Source organism: Apteryx mantelli, chromosome 15 (assembly GCF_036417845.1).
Source record: "Apteryx mantelli isolate bAptMan1 chromosome 15, bAptMan1.hap1, whole genome shotgun sequence".
In the NCBI taxonomy this organism is placed as follows: domain Eukaryota; kingdom Metazoa; phylum Chordata; class Aves; order Apterygiformes; family Apterygidae; genus Apteryx; species Apteryx mantelli.
The window spans coordinates 24600115-24624993 of record NC_089992.1 but is presented as its reverse complement, the minus strand read 5'-3'; the positions used below and the strand labels follow the sequence as shown (position 1 = coordinate 24624993).

General features: G+C 40.7%; 1 protein-coding gene across 5 annotated transcripts in view; it reads left to right on the top strand.

The window, feature by feature from the left end:
• NEO1 (neogenin 1) overlaps nucleotides 1-24879 on the top strand; it is a 215473-nt gene that overhangs the window by 128729 nt on the left and 61865 nt on the right. For all 5 annotated transcript variants that reach the window (XM_067305448.1, XM_067305447.1, XM_067305450.1 and 2 more), the window contains exons 6-7: nucleotides 6907-7061; nucleotides 7907-8027. In XM_067305448.1, the coding sequence (XP_067161549.1) occupies nucleotides 6907-7061; nucleotides 7907-8027 (276 nt within the window). The remainder of the gene's footprint in view (nucleotides 1-6906; nucleotides 7062-7906; nucleotides 8028-24879) is intronic.

Here is a 24879-nt window from a genome sequence, read left to right as displayed (position 1 = left end):
GTGTGCAAGAATGAATCAAATCAGAGTTTTAAGCCTTTATGGCAGCATGTTGACTTTTGCTGCTCTTACATCTGAAGACGTGAAGGGCCAGAGTCTGTCCGGTTGGTTTTCAGTTCCTCTGATCAGCTGTATTTGTAGAAGGCAATCCATGCACAGCATCCATTTCCGTTTCCATTTCAACTTACATGCAATGCCTCTTGCATATGTGTAGTTCCTTAGCTTTTGTCATCATTTTACACCTGTTAGCTTAAAAAACATGTTTTTTTAGAGGATTTCACTTTTACAGGGATTTAGCTTGTATGTTTGAAGCAAAAATCCTTGAGTTTCAGAACTGTCTACTTTGCAGTTACTGAGCAGCAAATAGTCAAGATGCTTTCTAAGTTTGGATAAAGATATATCCTAAAAATAGTTACTTTTAGAAGAACTTCAAGGCAAGAGAGTCACTCACTAGACTGTTCTCCCAAGAGCACTGCGAACCTCCTATGTGGAAGAAAAGCTTTTAGAAACCTAAGCAGGAATCATTCCTGAACAGTCCTGTGAGTTACGGCTCACCTTAACGTTCTGAGGTTGAGCCAGCACAGGATATTAGAGCTTCAGAGGCTGGCAGAGCTTCTGAGTTGTCCTACAAAGACATACTTAAATAATTCATTCTGGTGGCTATGAAGACCTTCACTGTTGCTGTATAGGATCATTTTCTGTTGGAATTGTCTCAAGTTGTACAGCAGAAGGTAGCCAGTGACCTAGGGTGTTACGATATAGAAAGCATAAAAGTGTCCGAATAGGCTCAAAATTCATCAAACCAATAGCTATCAATCCACCACCAGCTATGCCTAAAAATGGATGCCTTAGGGCAGAATAGGAAAAGAGAATAAGCATTTGAAGATACATCTACTGAATATTCTCTAAGCCTTCAACAGTTTGTAATCTAGAGACATTCTGCACCAGATGCAGTTTTAATATACTGTGTAGTGTATGCTCTTCCAGAAACTTGTCCAGTCTCTCCTTTTAACCTCTTATCACCCATAGCATTCCCATGGCTATTAGTTCAAGAGCTTAGGGATATACTGTGTAAAGAATCGCCTTCTTTTGAACCTTTGGGCTATCGAGTGCTGGGAGAAAGAGAACAATTCTTCACCCTCTTCTGCTTATCGTTGATCACCTGGGGTGCCCTTTGCAGACCCTTTTCCAATTCTGTTACGTTCCTTGTGAACTGGAGGGAGCAGAGCTGCTCACGCATGCAAGGTGTAGCTACGCCACGTGTTCATATAGCAGCTCAGCAACATGCTGTGCTTTATTCTCTGCCCCTTTCCTAATAATTCTTTATATTTAATTCACTTTTTTGATACTGCTGGGCATTGCCAGCCTTCCTGATCCCTGTGATTCGCACAATGCCCATGCAGTAGCTGGGACGCCACCTCCATCCTACCACCCCTTTCTTAGGAGGGAAAGGACACAGGGTAACCTGCCAGAAGAGTAACCAGCTGCTCCAGTAGCCTGGCTTATGGTTTTAGTTATTGATTGATTGATTGATCAATGTATATCTGATGTGTTTTAAAATGAAAATGTTTGTTGTTTTATATTGACCGAAGAGCGGGAGATGCTCCTGTATGGGGACTCCGTAAGTGCACTGCTGCGCATGTGAAATGCTGCGTAAACAGCCAGCCATTTACATTGCTGTTTGCGTGGTAACATTAAGAGGGATAGAAAAGTAGGCTGAGCTGCCAAGTCGTCTTTGAAGTTTAATTGTCTGTTTGGTAACGGAACACGTAATCTTCCATTACAAATCTTATTTCATATGGTAATTGGCTCATTTGCTCTCTGGTTATCAATTTAACTTCTCTACCACAAACATCTGCACTTGTATTGTGTTAATCGGTGTGAATGCTGAACGTTGACATAGTTAAACTGTAAAAGTGCATTTTAAAAGCATTTTTTAATTCATTAACTGGAAAGTAAATGATAATAAACTGCGCACTTCTCATGTTATCCCTTTGTAAACAGCTTGGCATTTTCTCCATAAGCTAGAAAAGCAAAATGACTTTGAAGAGATAATGTGTTTCAAATTCTTGTTGTCCTAAATCAAAAATATTTGAGAGCAGGTAATAGGATATGTAGTTCAGCTTTCACTTTTGTGATAAATCTTGTGATTCCCTATTAATGCCTGCTTGTGGATGCTGCCCCAAGTTAGAGCGATGTCAGTCACTAGAGGCATTTGAGTAATTATCCAAACGTCTTTGTTACAAGTTAAACATTAGAAGTGAAAAAACAGGAATAATCCCAGAACTCTGTATCCCACTGATTTTGTGTCAGATGTGATGGACGTCCATCATACCATCAGCTGCCTTACTGTGATCCTCCCTCCTCCTCGCCCTCCACCCCTCTCTCAACACACAGACCTTTTACGTTAGTGATAACCCATCCCAAACTACCTCTTTGCCTGTTTTCCTTCTTCTGTGATTTCATTTTGGGGTTTGCTTTTAAAACCTGCGAGATATCATCAAGTGCCTTGTCTAAAAGGTGGGTGCTGAGGGAAGTCTAGACTGCTGTAAAGATATATGAAGCAGGAGATCAGTGGAGCACCACTGGAGATGTCTCACCAAGGATTTGTGATAGTATCCTCCTATAATCCCCAGTTGATGCCTGATGGGCAACATCTGTATGTTGAGGAGTAGCAACCTGCCCTTTCTGATGCTTCTCTTAACTGAGGGAAGGTCAGCTGTGTCTCTTCTGTGATGTTTATGCTCGTTGTTTCCTGAATAAAAGGAAAACATGTCTAAATGTGCTTTTGAAAGAAATAACTATTGACCAAACACATAGAGGTAAATGAAAAATTGTATTTTTAAAAAATGTGGTTTAATTAAAAGTAAATTGTATCATAATACTTCTTTCGATAAAGTAGCTAACATTTTTGGCAGTAGTTCCTTGAACCCAGACTAGCTAATTTTTGTGTTAAGATCCACTCATGATTTTATTGAACTTCTCTTATATATCCCTTCTGTAGTCCTTGAGTCTCCTGGGGTAGCTGCTAGATAGAGCAGGTGTTGCCATACCATGTGCTTTGCATGTATCCTGAGAGGATCAGATCCATTTTCTTACACAAGTTTTGCGCTTCTGACAGCGAATGTTATTGGCTTGTGTAACTGGGATTCCTGTGATAAATTTAATATATAGCTAAGGAATTAAAGGCAAGCCTGTAAAGCACGTTATGGAAAGAGGAGCGTTGTACTTCCATGGAAAAGCTGCCTTTTTGTGTTTCTAATTTTTGTGTGTTTCCTTTTTGCAGCTGTGTAAGCACTTGGAAAATGGAGAGGGAGAGAGAGATTGTAAGGAAATCGGACCATTAACTATTGATAAAACAGGCTCTGGAACAAACTTACCATTGGTTAAGAAGAGCTATAGATGAGAAAGCAGTGATCTATCACAGGATGCTTCCGAGATCAGTGCGACACATCTAGGAAAGGGCAAGGACAGTAGTAGTATGAAGTGAGCAAGATATTTGCTCTAGAGATAACACTGTATTTATGTCGTTTTTCAAATTGCTCGTGAGCCTCATCTGAAATTGCACACAAATAATTGAAACTCTACGTGCTGCGAAGATGAATTCAAACTAGAAATGCAGAGGGTTTCCGTGGATGGTGTGGGTAATTCATCGTGCCAGAAGAACCTAAGCAAACGTGACTTGTTGAACCTGGGGTCTAGGGTGGGAGTGGAGAAGTGCAGCTCCCTGTAAAGACCTGGGGACAAATGCCCGGAGCAATAAAAAATTAAAATAAAAGGCAGCGTTGCCATAAAAAATAAGTAGGCACAAATTGGTCGCAAATAAATTTAGAAAGCAGTTTTTAAATGTCAGAGGAGTGAAGTTACGGTTAGCACAACCATCTCGTACAAATACTAAGTGCAAAAATATCTAAAGGGTTTTAAGATGGAGTTTATGGGAAATTTATGGAAATGATTATATGAAATGGATGTCTGAAATCGTGGGCAGCTGGACTCAACTCAGCTGGCTGAGTCCAGATTTTTGCTCCTATATGAAAGGGTTCAAGGTGTAAATAGGTATCTATATCTTTATTAGTTTCTGGTGTAGATTTGCATAAATGTCTGAGAGTTACTCCATCTTCTTGCTCTATAAAAAAAATGCTTCCATATTTTAATGTTCAGTTATTTCATGTATAATCTGAAGCTTTAGTTTTTGTGGAGGGCTGCTGGTTTCCAGGTATCTGTTAAAAAAAGAAAAAAAAATTAAATCTACGACAAACCTTTATATGAAGGAAAATGGATTATTTCATTGGAACGAGTATAACGTGGTCTAGTATTCTGTATTCTAGTATTCTGTATTCTGTTCTGGAAATACTTTTTCACTGTGAGGGTGACAGAGCACTGGAACAAGTTGCCCAGAGAGGTTGTGGAGTCTCCTTCTCTGGAGATATTCAAAACCCGCCTGGACGCGATCCTGTGCAAGGTGCCCTGCTTGAGCAGGGGGGTTGGACTAGATGATCTCCAGAGGTCCCTTCCAACCTCAGCGATTCTGTGATTCTGTATTCCCTAGCATGAAATAAATCCCGTTGAGAAGCCAGGGTGTAAAATGTTTGCCTAGCGCTGCAGCCCTTGCTTGTTGACTTTCTTTGGTAAATGTTAAAGGGCAAAAGGGTGCTTTTGACTTTCCTGGAACTTGAACCATCAGGTCTGCCAAAGTAAGTAAGCAAATTGCCCTTATTTTGGGGAGTGTACTAAAAACTAATAAATAGCTGAATGTTCTTTGTGATAGATGATACTCAAATTGCATGTTCCCGCAAGCAGCTCCTCTTTCTGCCACTAAGCGGAAGAAGCTTAGAGGCCTGGGATGCAGTTGGATGCTTGGCGACACAGTTTTTTGCAGAAGTATTTTAAATATGTAGATATTGGCTTTAGGCACTGTGCAGATTGTATTACCAGAAAATTCTGTGTGTTTGAATTTTTATGGATTTTTCTTTATTTTAATTAATCTTGTTCTGAGTAAATAATGACATTTTAAAAGGTAGTCAAGACCTGGAGATAGCAACTTTGGTATACATAGTTAGCTAGAGTTTGTACCCTGATATGATTGTAGAGACATTGCGTATTGAAACAGTCCAAAAATGTCTCCCTTTGTAGATCTTTTGAATAACAGTTTAGGTTTCTCACCCATCTTTAGCCGCCTATGGTTCTGCTTTGCTGTACTTTCCAGAGCCAGACTATTTCTCCTTTAACTTGCACCTTCTTATAGCTGCTCACTGATGCTAATGAGACCCCTGTATTCTGGCTACAAGGACGAATCAGCAAAATTGCCCTGTATCGGTGTTCAGACTCCCAGTCTAACATGTTTTCTCCAAGCACATAGCAATCTCGAACGCTGCCCATATGAATATTGGTACCATCAATCTGGTTCAGCCACACATACAAAAATAAGTTAAACTTTTCTCCTATCAAATAATATATTCTTCTGTCATGAAGAACCTTTGTATTTTACTTTGCTATGAAATGCACGTCTTTGATCATACATGTCTGTAATACATTATCAGTATGGTACGCTTGTGTGTGTGTAGTTCTGTGCATAGAGTTTCTTGTGGGGGGGATATTTGTTGTAACTTGGGAGGTTTTATTTCTTTAAAATGCCAAGAGATATGAATAGACATCTAAAGAGAAAACAGTCTGTGCCTTGCGGTCAAAATTTGACTGTGCCTAGACAAAAAAAGAGAAGAAAATCTTTAGCTAAATACAGTGCTGTCCGTTTGGTATGCTCGGTTTATTCGCAGAAGCACAAGGCAACGGGAGCCCTGGGAATTCAGAACGTTTTGTTTTAGATTTGTGTCCATTTATTTTTAAAAGTATTATTGTATATTTTTCCTTTTTGTTGCCTTTTGCTTTAAACATTAGGTACAGAGAACGCTCTCTGAAAAACCTCTGTTGTATCAACTGCAGAATTTTGCCTGTTTAAATAAATTGTTGCTGCTGCTGATAAACTCTTTTGTATAATGTAGGCTGACTGCGTAGCCACAGTTCTTTGTTTTATGGAGCTCCAGCTGGCCGTAAAGTGCAGATTATTGAAAAATATTTAGTTAGCCATTTTCATCATAGCCTGTTTTCCATTGCAAATCTAAATTACAATATTCCCGTTTTATAAAGGAGCAAACTTTGCTGAAAGAGATGGCGAACGCTTTTGTATAACCTCGTGTAACACGATTCTTCTTTTCTTTTTTTTTCTTTTTTTTTTTCTTTTTTTTTTGTGGAATGCACATAAAACTGTTGCACAGTGGAGCACTAGATGATTTATTCGGGTGGACGGTGAGGTAGCGCAGGATTGCGAGCGATCCCCGATGCACGGGTCGTGTGCGCTGCGCGCTCTCGTCCCGCTGCGGTGCAGCACCGTGCCTGGGTCAGAGAAGCGAATGCAACATGCTCGCCCGCCACGGGACGGTTTCTTTCCAAATGGCACATGTATCTTTACACTTTTTACACCTCTTTTTTCATGTATTCCCAAGATGTCATTTCAAATTAAAACGGCTGGCTCTTTAACTGGCCCCAAAGTAATTTTGAAGCAACGCAGAGCTGCATATATCAGCACTGGTTGGTCGTGCTGGGTTTTTGGGGTTTGTTTTTTCCCTTCCCCCAGTAGGATGTAAAAGAAGCTTGAACAACTGTGTCTTCTGTTTGGCTTGGTTGTTCTTGTCCATTAAAATGTACCGTTAGGACTTTCAAAGGAGCCCAAGTGAGCTGGGTGCGCGCTTTTTCCACCCCGGTCTGCAGATTTCTGCCAACGATGCTACTGGTTGTGCTGCGGCCCCTGAAGCCGTTTTCCGTGCGTTGGGTCTTACTGGATTGCTGAGCACAAGCACAGCTGGCGTGTTTTGGGCGTGCTAACACTCTGTTTTCTCTTTCTTCTGTTTCAAGTTCCTCCTGAATTTCTGAAGCGGCCCGTGAATATATACGCACATGAATCTATGGACATTGTGTTTGAGTGCGAGGTGACAGGAAAACCGACTCCGACTGTGAAATGGGTCAAGAATGGAGACATGGTGATCCCGAGTGACTACTTCAAAATTGTTGTAAGTACGCTGTCGGTTTTGCACTTTGTAAGCTCTTGACCTGTGGCTTAATCCTCTTAGGCATATGCATAGAAGCTCGGCGCTTCTATGGGACCAGCTTCCTGGTTTTACAGTTTGGGGCCTGGAAGGATTAAATGGTTTCTTGAATCCTTTAGTGCTCTATAATTGAGTCATTGTATTGAAACGCCAAGGCTTGTTGCTTATATTGTGTGACTATTTCTTTCTACTTAGATATTCCAGGAGAGAGAGGGGGACACACACTCAATGGCGAAAGGCAATTTGTTGCTTGAACTTGTGAGTTCGCCATTAATTCTGATTGTGCGTGTTTTCTCCCATCATCTGTGATGGATGAAAATTACAATTTCAAACACGGATTTAAATTCAAATGTCATGGAGTTGTGGATCATGAATTTTGGCATGCTACTGCTGCTACTGTGAACCTTTAGATGCAGTGAAAGTCATTACTGAGACGTAGTTTAGAACTTATTGATGGTGTAATTGGGTACACGTGAGGCTGCAGGATTGAACAGTGAGTTACTCGGTTATTTTCAGTGCTTAAAATATCATCAAAATGGCTGTGTGAATGTTATGACTTGCCAGTGATATGTGATGCTAAAAATGATAGTCTATTAGTAAGAACTTGTGCTCATTTTTGATACAGCACGATTTGAGGATTTGGTGTAAAAAGAGATGATATCTGACAGGGACTCCAAGTACGCTTTTGTGTCTTGCTATTCCGAATTTTCTCCTGTCGTAGTAATGTGCCATAATAACAGCATTGTTTTTGCAATTGCAGCCCATGTTTTTTTTTTTTTTAAGTGTTGCATTTGTCCTTTATTCCTCAGAGAGAACATAATCTGCAAGTGTTGGGTCTGGTGAAATCAGATGAGGGATTCTATCAGTGCATTGCAGAAAATGATGTTGGAAACGCACAGGCTGGAGCCCAGCTGATAATACTTGACCTTGGTAAGATAAACATTGACAGTATAGTGCCAAAAGATGGGGAGAACAATTTCGAGAGACCTTTTGCACCTGATGTGTTGCATCTATAACTCAGCTAGACTGGGATGGTTTTTCTTAAAGCATATGAGTGGCTCGGTGTCATCTTCTCACTGTACATTTATAGTTACTTAGGAGAAATTAATGAGTTCTGCAGGATTCACCTTGTATTTTGGAAAATATTTTGGAAATATTTAGTGCAGTAATAAACCAGAGCCAAAGATCTGAAACTTTACTGCATACCAAGATTTTAAAAAATGGTGGGACAGCTGAGCTGAAACGATCACCGTGATTACAAAACTGAAAAACGAGTACTTACGGAGCCCCGTACGAATGAACTATTTCATACCAAATTGTTACAGTGTCAGAAGCTTTTTTCTGCTATCAGTTGAAAAAAGTAGTAAGCTCTATCGCTTCTGCAAACTGCAGATGCAAGAAATTTTTTCTTGAGTTAGAGTCACAGTCGGAGACAAATATTTGTTATCAAACTCTAGTCTGTGGAATCACTAACATCGCTCACCTTCTTGTTACTGAAACATGCAGCGTCCTGCATCACATATTTGGATATTAGAACAGAATAATTGTTGTTACGTTAAAGAACTACTTTGTTCCAGAAAAAAGGTAGTAAAAATGTCATTGCTTAAGGCATCAGCTTGTTTTGCTCTTAGAAGTCACAAGGCTCTTGAAAATAATTTCTGAGAGCACAAGGAAGAAAACCTGTAGTAAGGAGAGGGAAAGAGCCAGACAAGAAAATATTAATTCCTACTTTTTTTGACTTTTGTGTTGCCTGTCTTTTTTCAGTAATGTTTCAGAATTGGAATTTCTTATGTGTTTGCCTGTGTATAGCAAAACTTTTGTATGGCAGGATTTTAGGAGAAACACTGTCACATATGACTGGATGCATGACGTAAATTCACACTTGACATTTTAGCAGATACAAAGCAGCTAGACCTGGTTTTGGTGTTCAAGGTACAGACAACAAACTCTTTACGAGTGTGCCATAAAGAGATATATTTCCATTTTTTTTCCAATTGTTTTGTAGAGTAGTTGTGCACTTTTAACTTCTTCTGAATTCTGCTTTGGATATGGGTATGTTCATTGCTGGCTGAAGAGATGCATGTACTTTACACCATTATTTCTGGAATGAAAGGTGCCCTCTACTGGATTCAGTAGCTTTAATGCTATGAAGCCATGGGATTTCAACCTCGGACTAGTCTTAGGCAGCTGGATCCAGCACTGGCCTACTGTCATCGTGTTGCCAGAAAAAATTATGAAAAGTAATTTTATTTCTGCTGTATGCATAAATCACCTGAGTAGTTTCCAAATCTTTTACACAGAAGCATTATTCCATATTTTCCACTTTTGAAAAGTATTGAATAATTAGTGTACTTGAGTTTTGAAGCCATGCCCTGCCCAAGTTTGTACTTTCACCCCATTCCCAGTAGTGGTTTATAAATTATTGTTAGTATTTTGGTTCCTGTGGTCTCACTCTTTTCCTTTCCGTCCCCTGTCGTTTGCCTGGTGGTTTCTCCTTCCTGTTCTGCACTGGCAACCTGTCCTGTTGTGCTAAGGGACTTTGCCTTATAATGCTGTCCTTTTTCTTTTGCATGCTGCCAGAGGATTATGGATGCAGTGTTGGTGGAGTCTCGTATCGGGTGTAAAATTACACCCATCAAATCATATCGTTCTGTTACATGGCCTGCAGTGTTTTTAACAATACGCTCCCTGTGTAACATTGATATATATAAGTTGTTGTTCTTTTTCAATGGTAGAAATGATTACATGGTACCTCACTGGAAGTACACTTTATTTTCTTGTTATTAAGTAGTGGCATAACAAGTAGTGCAAGAGGCATGAATGTGCTGTGCCTTACTCAGTCCTGATTTATAAAAAGTGGTATAATATATACACTCAAAGAAAATGCCAATATTTGATATCTTATTTTAATACGATAGCACAATAAATAAACGGTGAAGAGGGAAGCTGTGTGAAAGTATCATATACAGTATTCTCTCATGACAGGTATCTAGATATGAAATTAAAAATACTAAGCTGAGCAAAAACCACTCTGAACTCTTCAGTCATTAATTCAGAAAGCTTTATTTGTCTTAAATTGTCTCTTGACACCTGATAATGAGAAGTATCTACCTTGCCAATTAGGAAAATAATAAATTTCAGGGGAAAATGTTGATTATGAATTGATTGAAGTACGTCTTCCAAATCAAAAGTGTGTTCCTTCCCTTTCTGTTCTCCGTTTTCTCATTCTAAAATGGGATTGGAAAGCATCTGACTGTTTACAGACTCTTTCCAGTTAGGCCTTTTGGTTATAATGTTGAATTGATTTTTAATAAATTAAATTTAAATGAGAAAGTAGAAGCCTTAAGGAGTTCCTCAGATAGGCAGGTCACATCCATTCTTTATGGGCTAGAGTTGAAGAAATGGTCCAAGATTATTGTGATGGGCATCTATAAAGAGAATACAGCACTGCATATGGTATGATTGACAACAAGCAAGGGGATGGTTGACTGCCCTAAAAGATGAGTTTGAATAGCTGGGAAAGGCTGGGTCACTCAGACTTTGAGGGAGATATGCTGAGAAAGGTTAAATTGGTGGAATAAACCAATAACAGTGTTTTTTCATTTGCAGTTTGCATTTTTGATGGGATCTTAGTCGCCTCTTCCATACATTAACTTGTCTGATTCTAAACTTGTCGTATGGAAATCTTTCCGTGTGTTGGTTTTTGCTGCCTAGAACTTTGCTGTTTCATACACAGCTTGATGGGAGTGTGCTGTTAAGTTTTCCAAGTGGTTTGAAAATAAAATATCACATCTGTATTTTCTTCAATCTTAATGGTAGCATAATTTTTATCTGATAGGCATAAAGTAAATAAGTGATAATCTGTTGCAACAAAAATCTTTCTATACTTGGACATTAATTTCTAACTCTACAGGAAGCAATATTTTGGTGTTCCACCTTGTCCTCTGCCCAACGAGAGTTTCACCGTGCAGGGAAGCTGTGCGTGCATGTGAGTGGGTATGTGTTGTGGTGGGTAGTGACACTCACACATGCACGTGCAGACTCTCATATATTAAGAATAAGTTTAATATAATTACTGATCAGACACAAGTTTGTTTTGCATTGGTCTTTCGTGTATTTGCGATGATTTTTGGAAGGCTTGCAATGTTTGTGGAAGTTATTTGTGGACGATATAATAAAGCAAAGAATTGACTGGCTAAAAGAGCTAGAGTAATTTGAAGGCTTATTGGGGTGGCTATTTTATTTTCAGTTGCTCTGATGGCTTAAGCCTTTAGAAAAGACTGCACTAGGAAACGGGTTGGCTGTACAAGTCCCCAACTTTTGCATTTTCTGCAATATGTAACAGAAAATTGTGTCACGGAGAGAAGAGATTTTAGGACAGCTGTTTGTAATTGAGAAGGTTGAAGGGGGAGGAGATGGAGTAGGACTGACTCAGGTAAATGATCTGAGTAAATACTCTTGTACCAATATCCCTTGCACTTTGGGTGCAGCATTCTGCAAGAGAGTTAAAAAGTATTTTTTGTGCTTTTAAAATATTTTAAGATTCGAAGTCTTGTCCCTATTTCTGAAATACTGTCTTTCCCCTTGATGCTGAGTACCTTGGGAATTGCAGTGGAGGGTAGGTCAGCCTTTTAGGGAGAATTTAAATAACTACCTAAAGAAAGGGAAGGAGCTGAATTATCACCTTCCTCTTCGCTTGCCCTCTGCCAGCCTTTGGCGATCTTGATGCTCCTGTCTTGGCCTCACTGACTCAGCAGATAAACTGTCTTTTCTTATTTCCTTCGAATGCCACCATGGGGGTCTCCTGCTTATCACAATGAGAAGGAAGAAACTTAGTCTTTGTTAGTCTTTCCCAAGTCTAAGTACTTGGGAATGACAGTCTCAGGAACCTCGAAATCCAACCCCTTCTACACAAAAACAGCTTTTTCTTTTTTACTTACTATTATATCCCGATTGGTCAGCGCTTGACCTTCTCAATTTTACAACATATGGATCAGATACAATAATATGCTCACTAATTCTAGCAAAGCTATTCCCTGTCATCATTTTTACAGCATTATTTTGTGTGAACCTGTGTCCGTGAAAACCTCAGCAATATATACATTTGGCTTTTCTTGGTGGAGGTTAAGTGGTAGTGACAAGACTGAAAAATTCAGCCAGGACCTGTAACCTGGCCTTTTTCAGTGTATCTGGCATTGCTTCGAATTGCCATTTGGGGACTGAAAAAGAACAGGTGGCAATAAGTAAAAGGAGGTGCCTTTGGGGGAGGAAGGCAGATGGTTCCCTGTCACCCCTATGTGATAGGCATTTGACAAGTATTCAGGCAGCAAAAAAAGGAGCGATTACTGAGTGCGCTGTACAGAAAAATCATACACTGTAAACAAATATGCCATGTTGTTCAGAGAACACTTTCAAAACATCATTCGAGACGCGCCGTGTCACCTTTAAAATTCTTAAGTAAATGTAGTTTACTGAGTGAATTTTGTACTCACCTGCTGCAAAAGGTAGTGTTTTGTGCCATCCTCGTGAGCTGTATGGGGTGAGATCTTGAAGTGAGTGCATGAAATGCTGCTGGCATCCAATAATGTGCTACGTCAAGATTTTTGTAGTGGACCTATCCATTTCTTTAAATTGTCAAGAAAAATAGTTTATATCTAAGAAAGGATATCCTGCATGTGAATTAATATTGCCAAGAGCAGTGTGCAGCATGGGAAATGAGCAGGAGGAATTAGAAGTCTGTGTGTTGTTGCAGAGCTGTGAGGCTGTTGAGATTATGGAGGTGTGTTGGGATAGCTCGCATGATGAGAGCGCTCCAAAGGTTGGAGGCAGGCTCTTTAGGAAGGACAGGGCAGGGAAGCAAGGAAGAGAGTTGTGCTGTCCGCAAAAGAGCGGCTCAAATGCATGCAGCTTTACCTTGGGGTGGGTGACAAGCCAGCCCAGAGTTTATGTGTAATGATCAGAGGATGGAAAGATGGCATTGTGGTGCATCTGCTACAAACCACCTAATCAAAGGGAAGGAGGAGATGAACCATTTTTTAAGCAACTGGGGGAAACCTCAAGATTGCAGGCCCTCGCGCTCATGGGTTGTTTTTTAACCGTCTGGTATGTGCTGGAAGGGCAGCTTGTGGTGTGGCAAACAATAATGAGCCGACTAGTGGAGGTGCTGTACTGGAGCTGCTGTTCATGAACAAAAAAGAACCGGTCAGAGATATAAAGGTCAAGGCAGCCTTGGCAGCAGTGATCATGAGATGCTTGAATTTAGGCTCCTAAGAGAAGTGAGAAGACAAATAGCAGAATTACACCCTTGGACTTCAGGAGAGGAGATTTTGGCTTGTTATGTGAGACTGTGATGGGCAGCAGGAGAACTGTTTGATCCCAAAGATCAGCCTCCTCGAAGTACAAGAATCCATTCCAGTGTGCGGAAAGTTGAGCATGTATGGAAGGAGGCCAGCATGGATAAACAAGGAGCACCTAACAGAGCTCAAACGCAAAAAGTATGGAGAAGTTGGAAGCAGAGGCAGAAAAGTGGGGGACGTTGCCTGGGGGCACAGGGATGGACCTAGGAAGGCAAAAGCTCAGCTGGAGTTGGAACCAAGAAGGTCTAGGAAGGGCTTCTATAAGCACATGGGTGCAGTAGGGCAAGAAACCTAGTGAGGAATGACACAGAAAAGGCCAAAGGACTCAGTGCCTTCTTTGCCTTGTTTTTTACTGGTAAGGTCTCTGTTCAGGTCTACCAGACCCCTAAACCTGCTGACAGAGTTGAAAGAGTGAAGCATGCCCCATAGAAGAAAATGAAATTAGGGGCTAGTTAAGCAAATATAACATACACAAACCCATAGGGCTGGGTGAGAAGTATCTGACGGTACTGAGGAAGCTGGCTGACGTCACTGTGAGACCTCTATCGGCTTCCAACGTTCATGGCTTTTAGGGGGAGGTTCCTGAGGACTGCGATGCAGCAAACATCACACCCCTCTTCAAAATCACAAGGGCAGGATCCAGGGAGCTACACACTGGTCAGCCTCGCCTCCATCTCCAGGAAGCTTATGGAGCAAATCCTCCTGAAAGCCATGCCCAGGGACAGGAGGGAGAAGGTGCTGATGGGGAAAACCCAGCATGGCTTTACCAAGGGCAAATTGTGCCAGAGCAGCTCTGCAGTCGCCTCAGATGAAGTGACTGGCCCTGTGGTGCAGAGGAGAGGAGTGGAGGTTGCTTCCTTTGCCTTTAGCAAGGCCTTTGACACAGTCTCCCAAAGTCTCCCTGCAGCTAAACTGGGGACATATGGACTGGGTGGGTGGACTGCGCAGCTTGTGCAAAGCTGGCCGGTCCATCAGGCTTCTGGCGTAGTGGTGAATGGGTGAAGACTCAGCAGCAGCCAGCTATGAGTGGCGTTACTCAGGGCTTGCTACTGGGACTGATGGGGCTTCAGGTCTTCATCAGTGACCCGGGTGATGGGTCAGAGTGTGTCCTCACCTCCAAGTCTGGAGATGATACCAAATTGGGAGGAGCGGTCGATACACTGGAAGATAGAGCTGCTATTCAGAGGGAGCCCAACAGGCTGGAGAAGTGGGTGACAGGAACTGAGAGCTCAGCACAGACAAACGCATAGTCCTGCATCGGGGCCAGAATGTCTCCGTGCAATACCACAGGCTGGGTGCTGACTGACTAGAAGGCAGCTTTGCAGAAAAGGACTTGCTGGTGTAGCCAGCAGGTCCAGGGAAGTGATTATTTCCCTCTACTTGGCACTTGTGAGACCACATCAGGATGATCCTGTCCAGTTTTAAACTTGTCATGCAAGAAAGACATTTACATACTGGAGCCCCAGTGGAGAGCCACCAAGATGACTAAGGGGCTGGAGCACATGATGTACCGAGATGTGCTGAGGCATTGGGAGGACAGAGTTTGCTCAGCCTTAAGAATGGAAGCCTAAGAGGGCATCTTACTGCTCCACAAGCTAATGGGAGTAGATGGAACCAGCCTCCTCTCAGAGGTGCACCTTGAAAGGATGACATGAAATGAGCAAAAGTTGCAAAAACGGAAGTTCCAACTAGATTCGAGGAAACAATTTCACAGGGAGGGTAGTTAACAGTTAAAGCAGGTTGCCCAGGGAGATTGTAAAATGCCTCTGTTCTTGGAGATATTTGAGACACACCAGGACAAGGCCTTGAGCAAAGCTGGCCCTGCTTTGTGCGAGCAGGTGGAATAGTTGACCTCCAGAGATGCCTTCCAACTAGTATTATTTTATGATTCAGAAAAAACGTCAGTCTGAGAGGTGTGAATGGACCTTATTTACCTCTTTGAAGTTTACAATCTTAAGTCAAATTATGACAATTTGAAATATATATTCACCTGCTGATCACCTTATGAGAATTATAAATACCTGATATAGGATACACAGTCTGACATTGCAAACCAAATTTGATTAAAGTATAACTATACATTACACTGTGTGATATTAACTCCTCCACTGAATTGCCTTATGTGAATCTAATTCTGAGAGAGTTTTAAAGACATCATTTATTGACCTAAAATTTGTGCTCTCTCTGCAGTCAGTTGAGTCTGGGCACCATTGCTGCATGAATAATTTCATCTTACATTGCTGCTTCAGTGCTGAGTTCAGCAGTGAGCTGTGTCAGGTCTCATGACAATGAAGTGAAGTGTGCAGGAGTTTTGGAAAGTTTTCCAGAGTCAGCATGTTTCGGCTAGAACTGTGCCAAAAATATGGCATTTTTATACTGCAAGTTGTATTTTTGGCTTTCACAGCGTGAGACGAAGGCTAAGGAGACACATACAGTGGGATATAGCTGATTTCAGTTCAGTTCATGACTTTGTAGTGATACTGGAGACTGACTGAAGTGTGTTAGACTGCACTTTAGAAAGTGTGTCCTCTCACTCTTTGCTGTTTGGAGCATTTGCAGTACCTCTGTTACAGTATCATTTGTTTGGTGAGGTTGTTTCAGGCTGCCACAGACTCGGAGATTTCAATGGAAAGCTCCTATCTTACATGCTATTTCGGCTCCCATAGTTTGATGCCAGTCAAGGAAAATTTCCACCTATAGTTGGATTTCCAATTTCTTGTTAGTCAAACCTTGGATTTAACTTCTCTATGAAGGACGAACCCTTACATGGATGGAGCACTTAGTCTCTAACCATGATACATCGATATTACTATTCAGAATGTTATTTATTAACAGTCTCTGAATTTTCAGAGAATCTGCAAACAAGGACATTTCAGGTACAGGAGAAGGAGGTAAGTAGGCAGGCTAACCCAATAGGTTGCCTCTTCCCCAGCTGTTCCCAGGAATATGAAACAGCAGATCTGACTAGTTTACTACTCACATTAAAAAGCTGCCAGTGCATTGCTGAAGATGCAGTTTTTTGTTTATTGCTGAAAGGATTTCAATGTATTTAAGACAGAAAAAGCTTACAGAAATATGTCTGTCAGTGCTTCGAGCGGCAAAGCTTCTGATCTAGAGAGAGAAACATTTTATTTAATTACATCATATTTAACACTAAGGAAAACAGTCTTTATTATTGTAGAACGTAGCAGTGGTCAGAAGTGTCGCCGTGTGGAATTGAGCTCCAAGAAACACCGCTGCTCTCTGGAAGTTTGACTGGTGATAGGAATAAATCATCATGGAGAAAAAAGCCTGAGATTTTGGGGCAGGCTTCTCGGGATCTACTGAGAACTGAATTACTGTGTATAATCAAGGAAAACAGAAGTGAAAGGGAATTCAAGTTGTCCTCTAGCCCATGCAAAATCCACTCTACCTCAGACATTCTCGATAAATGTCTGCATTACTTGTGCAATAAAAAACAGACAAAATAACTCCCCGGCATATCCCTCGGGTAGTCTCTTCCAGTGTTCCGTTTTGCTTATAAATACAGTCTTTTAAAAAATTTCTAGCTTTAATCTCCCTTGCTTCAGCTCTACACTCATTGCTTTTTGTCCCTCCTCTCCAAGGTGAACAGAGGAGTGAAGTCCTTTGCTCCTTTTTGTGTATTTGAAGTTTGTTAGGATGTTTCCTCTCCGTTTCTTATTTGTACAGTCATTTCTTCTTGCCTAAGTGTAGGGTGGAGAACCTTGCATTTGTCCCTATTCTGGATCTCAAGGTTTTTTTACCAGGCTGTTTCTCCACTTTGACAACGTACTTTGAAATTCTGACCCTGTCCTTTGGTGTGCTCGCAGCCCTCCTGGCTTGGCGTTCTTAGAAAGATTATGAGCGTTTTCTCTACTCCCTCATCTGGGTTGTTAAAGAGTATATTGAATACAGTGGAGCTCAGCATACAGTCCTGTGCATCCTGGTTCAGTATCACCTTTCTTTTTGATAAGGAGGCGATGATAACTGCTCTGAGTGTCGTTTTCCAGCCAGTTAAGCATCCACTTTTGTAGTAGTTTTGACTGGAACGTGTTTGCTTGCTTATGAAAGTGTCATGTGAAGCAATGTCAAAAGCCCTTTTTAAGTCAAGATATAGGAATTTGCTTTTCCCAGTCTGTAAGTTCTATTATTTTGTTACAGAAGGAAAATATTATTTCTTTTTGACAAATCTTGGCTGCTAGTGAAAGAAGAACTAGACTTGGCATTAACAGGCTTGTGCTCTGATTTGAAAAGCTCAGTATGCACTTTTGGATATTTTCTTATGTAAAATGTTCCACTACATAAATTTGTCTTCTACCACCTTGGTCTGGTTCAAGCCAAGGGCAGACAACTCGCATGTTAACTCAGGAACAATTCTGGATGATTGTACACACATCAAATGTAATTTCTGCTCAGCATCTCTCACTTCTCGGAGAAGTAATTTTTTGAAGTATTTTATCTACAATCGCATACTGTGAATCAATAACAAATTTAGTGTTGTTGTCAGGGTAATGCAGTTAATATTTTCTCACTCCGTGCAATTCTATGGAGTCGTCCAAGACTACAGAGGTGCTTGAAAAATGTGCAGGGTATTGTGGCTGAAATGTCAGAGCGAGATGAAAAAATTGGGTTGAATCAGAGAGGAGGACTCTGTTGGGCATACTTGCTGAAGACTGCTCTACTTCCCACGGACAGAAGGGTCTTCATGTTTTGTCTCGTGCAATTTTTTGTATCATAAAGCAAGGAAAATCAGAAGAGGTCCCTGCGGTTTGCAAGGGTGGCTTTCAGAAGTCCAGCAGTGTCCACCACAGAAGAAATGATTTGTAGATTGAAACTGAAGAGTAAGGCTGTAAAACCCTTGTAGCCAAAAATTCACAGTTTCTGTCACGAGGAAAAAGTACTCCAAAGAAACGGATCATGGGTCTCGGGGGAGCAGCCAGCAGCTGCTCCGTGCAAAGTGCACGTGCCGCTGCTAGGATCAAAATCCGGACGAGACTTGAGAGTTCCCATCTGGTCCCTTATGGGGGAAGAGCCAAAAACGGAAAATCCCCGACGATGAGGCTCTTCAGAGACGACAGCAGCAGGGAAATTTCCTCTCCCATCCAGAAATCTTTGTCCACTTTTATCCATCATGTATCAGCATACGCTTGAGTATTTTTTGCTCAGCACATTTAAGGCTTTGTTTAATCTAAACAGCCAGCTGCCGTATTCAAACTCTTGCGTTGCAAATTCAGTTGAACATACCTACAGCAATTTGTCAGAGTTGATGGCAAAAACGGATTTGCAATTTAGAAAATAATACCACAAGTTTTGGACTGGGATATTTCGAGTTAAATAACTTCTGTGTCATTTAAAGCAGCGTGAATGTGTAGGGACAGTTACTGTGTTTTGAAATCCAAGTCATTTCCTCGTACACCATTGCACTTGCACCTCGGCTCTCTGTTTTTCTGTGTACACAACATATTCACGTCTATGAAAATATTCACATCCATAAATACCCATTTTCTTTTTAAATGCAAGAGTTCTGGGATATTGTAGACACTGCAATTCTGTGAAAACGCTCAAAGCAATGACTGTAACAAATATGACCTCAATGCTGATTGCATAATGAAGTTTTTAAAAATAATGACCGTGCTTGTGTTGTAAGTAGGTGAAAGCTTTTCCAAACTTGCTGTCTCAATCACTGTCTTAAAATATCCAAATGACTTCATCTGAATTATAGATGAACAGCTTGTATGTCTCATTTTGAAAGTTGTGTTTTAGGAACATAAACAGCATCTGAAATCTCGAACTGACTTTAAACAGTGTTTTGTAAAACCAAAGCCAAACTCCGAGAAAGATTTTGTTGCTAGTTGTATACACTTTGTTGCTAATTTTCTATAAACATAACAGTATGTTCTCTTCTTTGATGTTGAAAGACTTTTTTTCATTTTAATTTTGATTTTAATTTACATTACTCAGTCTTGCTCTGTGAAAAACAGTATTATACTTCTCAATGACTGCCTGTATGATAAAAATTGCAAGAAAGCTGTTTTAATTCATTGTTAATTGAATTTTTTGATTTAGTTCTGGTTTGAGATTTATTTCCTCCCTGTTTAACAACACGACTTAGGTAGAGTCGTGTTGAGAAGTCTAACTGATTAAACTATGTTAAACTATCTCAGACTTCCTAAATTTTAACTTCATGAAATTGTGACCCAAATAGTTTTCATATTCTGCATTCAGTGGACTATTCATGCTTAAAGTTGGCCTGTGCTTTAAGTGAATTGCTCTAATTGAGATTAAATTAGTAATAGATTAATGTTTGTCCATGTGCAGTGAATTTCAGAAGGTATAACAAAATTTATAGGATGCTTTGATTGTGCTTATTAGTTTTATGCCTTGTTTTATGACTGTATTTACAGTTAATTTGGCAAAGGAATTTGAAACCTGTGAAGGTATTCACATCAGATTGCGTGCGCCATGACTTTAAACTGAGGTCTGCTCAGCAGAAACTTAGGTTATGGTGGCTGCTACTTCTGCAGTTATACTTTGAAACAGTTACTGTGTCGCCTGTTTAATTTTGGTTTTCATCAGGGCAATTAACGGTTGATAGGGACTCGTGTTGAAAGAAATGGTACAAACGTCATACTATAAAGAGGAATAATGCATAAAGAATATTAAGTGGAGGCAGAGAAGGAACCTGTGGTAGTAAAAAGCTTCACCGTATCTTGAAAAAACACTGAACAGATGTTCATAAGTGTTCACTACCCTTTACCCGTTCTATTTTATTGCACCGCAGCAGACATGCAACGATAAGAGCGTGTCCACTGCAGGGCGCGTGTGCGTCGCTGGCCGGGCAGGGGCTGATGCCGGCCAAAGAGCGTCGCGTGCGCTGAGTCCCTGGTTCATATCATTCTTCCAGTGTTACCTTGAAAGCCCGGTTACGCTTCCAAGTGTAATAACTGAAGGGGGTTTTGCAGCCAGGAAAGCTAATAGAAGCTGTTGATTGTGTCTCTTCCTATATATTGTTTGTAGTTACCAGCTGAAATTAAAAATAAGCATGGTGAAAAACATCCACTATAGGTATACGACATATTCATTGTGTCTTTTTTTTTTCTTTCTCCTTTTTTAAGATGAAGAGTGTAACAACAGGGTCGGTTTTAGCTTGATATCTAATGTGACTACTGGCGGCATTTCCTTTGCCAATATTATTCACAAACAGGGATGTGAATATTGACAGAAGTGGCCTTAATTTGTAATTGATCCTAGCCTCATGGTGCAAGGGAAAATATCAGATTTGTTCAGTCTCGCACCAGAGGGGAATAGACGTGTGGATATGGTCTTAATTGATTCCTTATATTTCAGAGTTGCTAAATTATACAGTAATATCAGAGACAGCTGAATGCCATTTGGAGAAAAAGAAAAAAGGAAGGATTGATTTACAGTTTGGTTGCATACGTAATGGGATTTAAACAACTGAATCTAAGGCTGTTATACTCCTGTTAAGTATTTTTCCAGCAGTGTTGACAAGGCATCCTCAATATGTCTATAGGTTTTATGTCACATGAAAATCAGTGCACTAACAAATAAATCCAATTTTCATTTTTAATGGTGCCTTCGATTTGCCTAATCTCAGTATTGACACGAACTGAAAATTGTCACTGTTGCCACTGCCTTAAAAACAGACTTATGTGATATTTTCTTGAGATGATGATTGTCAACCCACCCCCCCAAAAATAGGGGGAATCAAATGTTTTTGAAGCCAAATTCTTTAAAAGCCAAGTGGATTCTGCCTGCTTTTCCTTTGAGCACGCTAGTACCAAAGATGCTAAAGGAAAACAAGGAGAAAGAGCAAAGTCTTGCCTAGGTCTGCTTAGTCTTAGCCTTGAGTCACACAGAGCTGCTGTGTCTCAGCAGTGGGTATTACCATTTCTATTAGATTTAGAAAAGAGAAGAAGCAAAAGAATATTGCCCTGCTCTTTAAAAACAAAGTAAAAAGTCTTAACTAATAGTTCATAAGATTGGCTTTTGTGTCGGTTATACAAATACCTGAACATCCTGATACCTCATCTCGTTTCTGTGAAAGCTGCGTGTCTAAGGTGACCTGTCGTGGTGAGTAAGCAGGTACGTACAGTCTTTAACGTAGAAATCCATGCAGAACGAATCTGCAAATCCAATGCCACGTAGAGTAGGATTGCTGCAGAAGCAGGTAGAATTGTGCCATAGGAGCAGCCGTGGGGTCTCACGTGTTGAAACTCCTGCTGGCCAGAGGTGCTGTCTAAGCTGTTTAAAGTATCTGCAGATCCAGGACTGCGGGGAATTGCATTTCACTTCTGAGTTCTTTCCCAGAGCAACCTGTGCCGGCCGTTCCTCCGGCGAAGCCCGTGTGGGCCGGAGCCGCCTCTGCGCGGATGCCCATCAGACGCAGGGTAGTGCCTGGAGTTCTCCAGAACGGGGCGGGAGGGGAAGATGAGCGTTTATCCGGAGGAAGCTTTGAGGAGCATTACGGTCCTTTAAAAAGAATGTTTTGGTCTAAAATAAAGGGTTGTCAAAGTTAACTAGAAGAAAGACCATTGACAGTAGCAGGAATTTCACCTGGTGGATTAGTAACCACACCTCTAAATTGGGTTCATTTATTTCCATTTGTGCTATTATTGAGAAAGAGAGCAAGGGAGCAGTTATCCTCTATTATTTCTTTGGAAATGCATCCTTAAATAATTGAATACGGTGGGGCAGTCATGGTACCAGTATACTGGTGCTCTTCTGCCAGCAAAGCAACAATTTCAGTCCTAAACCTGGCTTGTTGCAATGGATATTGTTAATTATTTGTAGTGTTTACAGAATTGACAGCAACCATGGCCCTGTTAGGTTGGGTATGCCAATGGTGAAGGAAAACTGGAAAACGCTGCAAAAACCCACAAAAGGTGAGACTGGAAATGAAGGCATGGTGAGGTGGTCTGCTCAAGCTGACCAGATGAGTTCCTGCAGAGTCCCAGTGAAGCTTTCGACTGAGGGAACCATCTTACCTAATGCTTCAGATATGTAAACGGATCCACATACTGTAAAAATCATCTCTTTCCAAAAATATACAGTATTTTTATTAGTAGCTATTCCGTAAAGAAGCTTTGCTCAAATGAGGCACGTTTGCTCTTGAAATAAAATCATTATTTTCCTATTATGAGATACAGTGGTCAAATTATGATATGTTGTCGCAGACCCTGCTGTTCTGGAAAGATTTTGATTCTGCATAAGAATTCAATTTATGAATGTTTACATTAAGAAGACAACCTGCATAGGCTTTTTTTGTGCTTTTTAATGTGTCTGCATGGCCTAGGGCTCTATATGGGCATTTTGTTTAGTGTTTTTACCTCTTTTTCTCAAGGCATGGTTGTTGCAAAACCTTAAATCATTTTAAAGAAATAACCATTATGGAATTTTAAGATGCTTTATTCCTCCATTTTGCAATATGTAGTTATGGTTTGAATTTTCTCCCAATAACAAAATCTGTTTAGAAGTATTTAGCATTAAACTCCTTGGGGGACAGGTAGGGATATGTTTGGCTTTTTTCCTTCTTTTTTGTAGCCCGAGCCTTGTGATCGAAATGCATTGGGTGCGTTTTTTCTCTACATCCTCTCCTGAAACAGCGGTATCTGATCTAAACGGCAGGATTTGTGGTAGGACTAGAGGAGAGGCTGCCTTCCTCCATGGACTCACCGCTGCGCGGAGTGCGTCAATAAGGGCTGTCACGCCTTTTTAATGGCTGTTTTATATGACAGGAAAAAATCAAATTGTTTCCTCTACACCAAAGCGCTTTATAATGAAATGGATATGGGAGGAGTGTTCTTTATCCGATTGGATTTTATGACTTCCTTTGAAAAATAGGCTCATTATCAGAAAACATGTTTGTCAGTGTGTTTATATGTTTACAATTTATTCGGTGTCCATTTTACATTAGAATATAGAACCAAATCAATGCTTAAAAATCACAATCAGTTGGCATGAGTTAGGAATTTACTTGTATACATTTTTTTGCAAGTATGCATTGGGTGAAGAGTAAATAACCGTTCACATTCCCAGTGGTAAGGTAAATTAGTTTAAGGCAATTAAAAAAAAAGCAGCAAATATTTGTCTTATCTGCTCTAGGCAAAAAAAAAAGTCAATATAAAGATATATTTGTAAGTATCTCCATTTCATTTTTGAAGATAATGAGGGTGGGTTTTTGTTTTTCAGGGTTTTTTGCTGTTTCTTGGGGTGGGGGATGGTATTTGTCTAAGTCTACTTGAGATAAAGTTGATTCAGAAAGTTGTGTCAGGGTCCTGCTCTCGCTCCTCTACCTCCTTGGAGGTGACCGAAGGCAATGGGGCTCGCTGGGCACTGCTAACCATGTTCACCTTGAGGAGCACTTTGATGGTGTGGTGCACCTGGTCTTGCTTTCCCCCATGCACATGTTTTCCCATCCGCTTCCCTTCCTTGTCTGCCCCAGCAGTTAGTTGATTCAGGATGCTAAGCCAGAAGAAAGTTTTATGGTACTACGAAGAAGCGAATAATTATCTCCAGGTTTCACTCCTTGAAATGCCTTACTGTAGGATCAGAAGACCACCAGCCTACCTACCCGGTAGGAGTGGGGCGTGCTGCACCCACAGCAGTTCATGTTGCCTTGGGCACCTCACTTAAACCGTTCTTTGTGTCAGGCAACGGTTTCATGTGCTGCTGGGAAAATCTGATGGCTCTTACAGCCCAAAAGGCAAGTTCTCACTGCAGAGTATGTGTTGCTGCCTCCTCCTTTTGAACCTGTTCTCTCCCAATCTCTCCCCTTCGGCAGATGTGAGCTCTTAGATAAATTTCCGCTTTTCCTGAAACTTCAAGCAGTGTTTTTCCATCACTAATTGTGCATTGAATAGCCTGTTATAGTCAGAAATAGTGAAAATGCTGCAGAAGTTAAAAGCCTTGTCTTTAATAAGACCATTGTGTAAGTGCACAGAAAAAGTGCCTAAGGTTGAAAATCGCTGGCCACCTGGGTCTTTCCTTGGCTGGGGGAAGTGGTAAAACAAAAGATGTTAAGATCCTGTTGCCATGTGAGCCTGTCTGAAAAAAAGGTTACTAGAAAAATACCATGCCAAAGAGAAATTAGTGCAGTCAAAGCCTAAATCTAGGGAGTGCTGCCTTCATCTTCTACTGTTCTGTCCTTTTCGGTGCGAAATGTCTTTTATATACAATGGTAAGCAACATTAATGGATTTTCAATTAGCCATAGCAAATAATGTATAAAAAGGTGCAATATATAAAACATGAAAACTCTGTATGTTTTCTTTTTTGAGCCTGTCGTCCCTGATATGCAATAGTCATGCAGCCAGTCTTTTATAGGGCCCGTTCCTCGGCAGATGTGCTCTGCATTTCCGAGTGGTTTGTGCAGTTTTAATTTTAGAAACATTTTCAAGGTGAGTA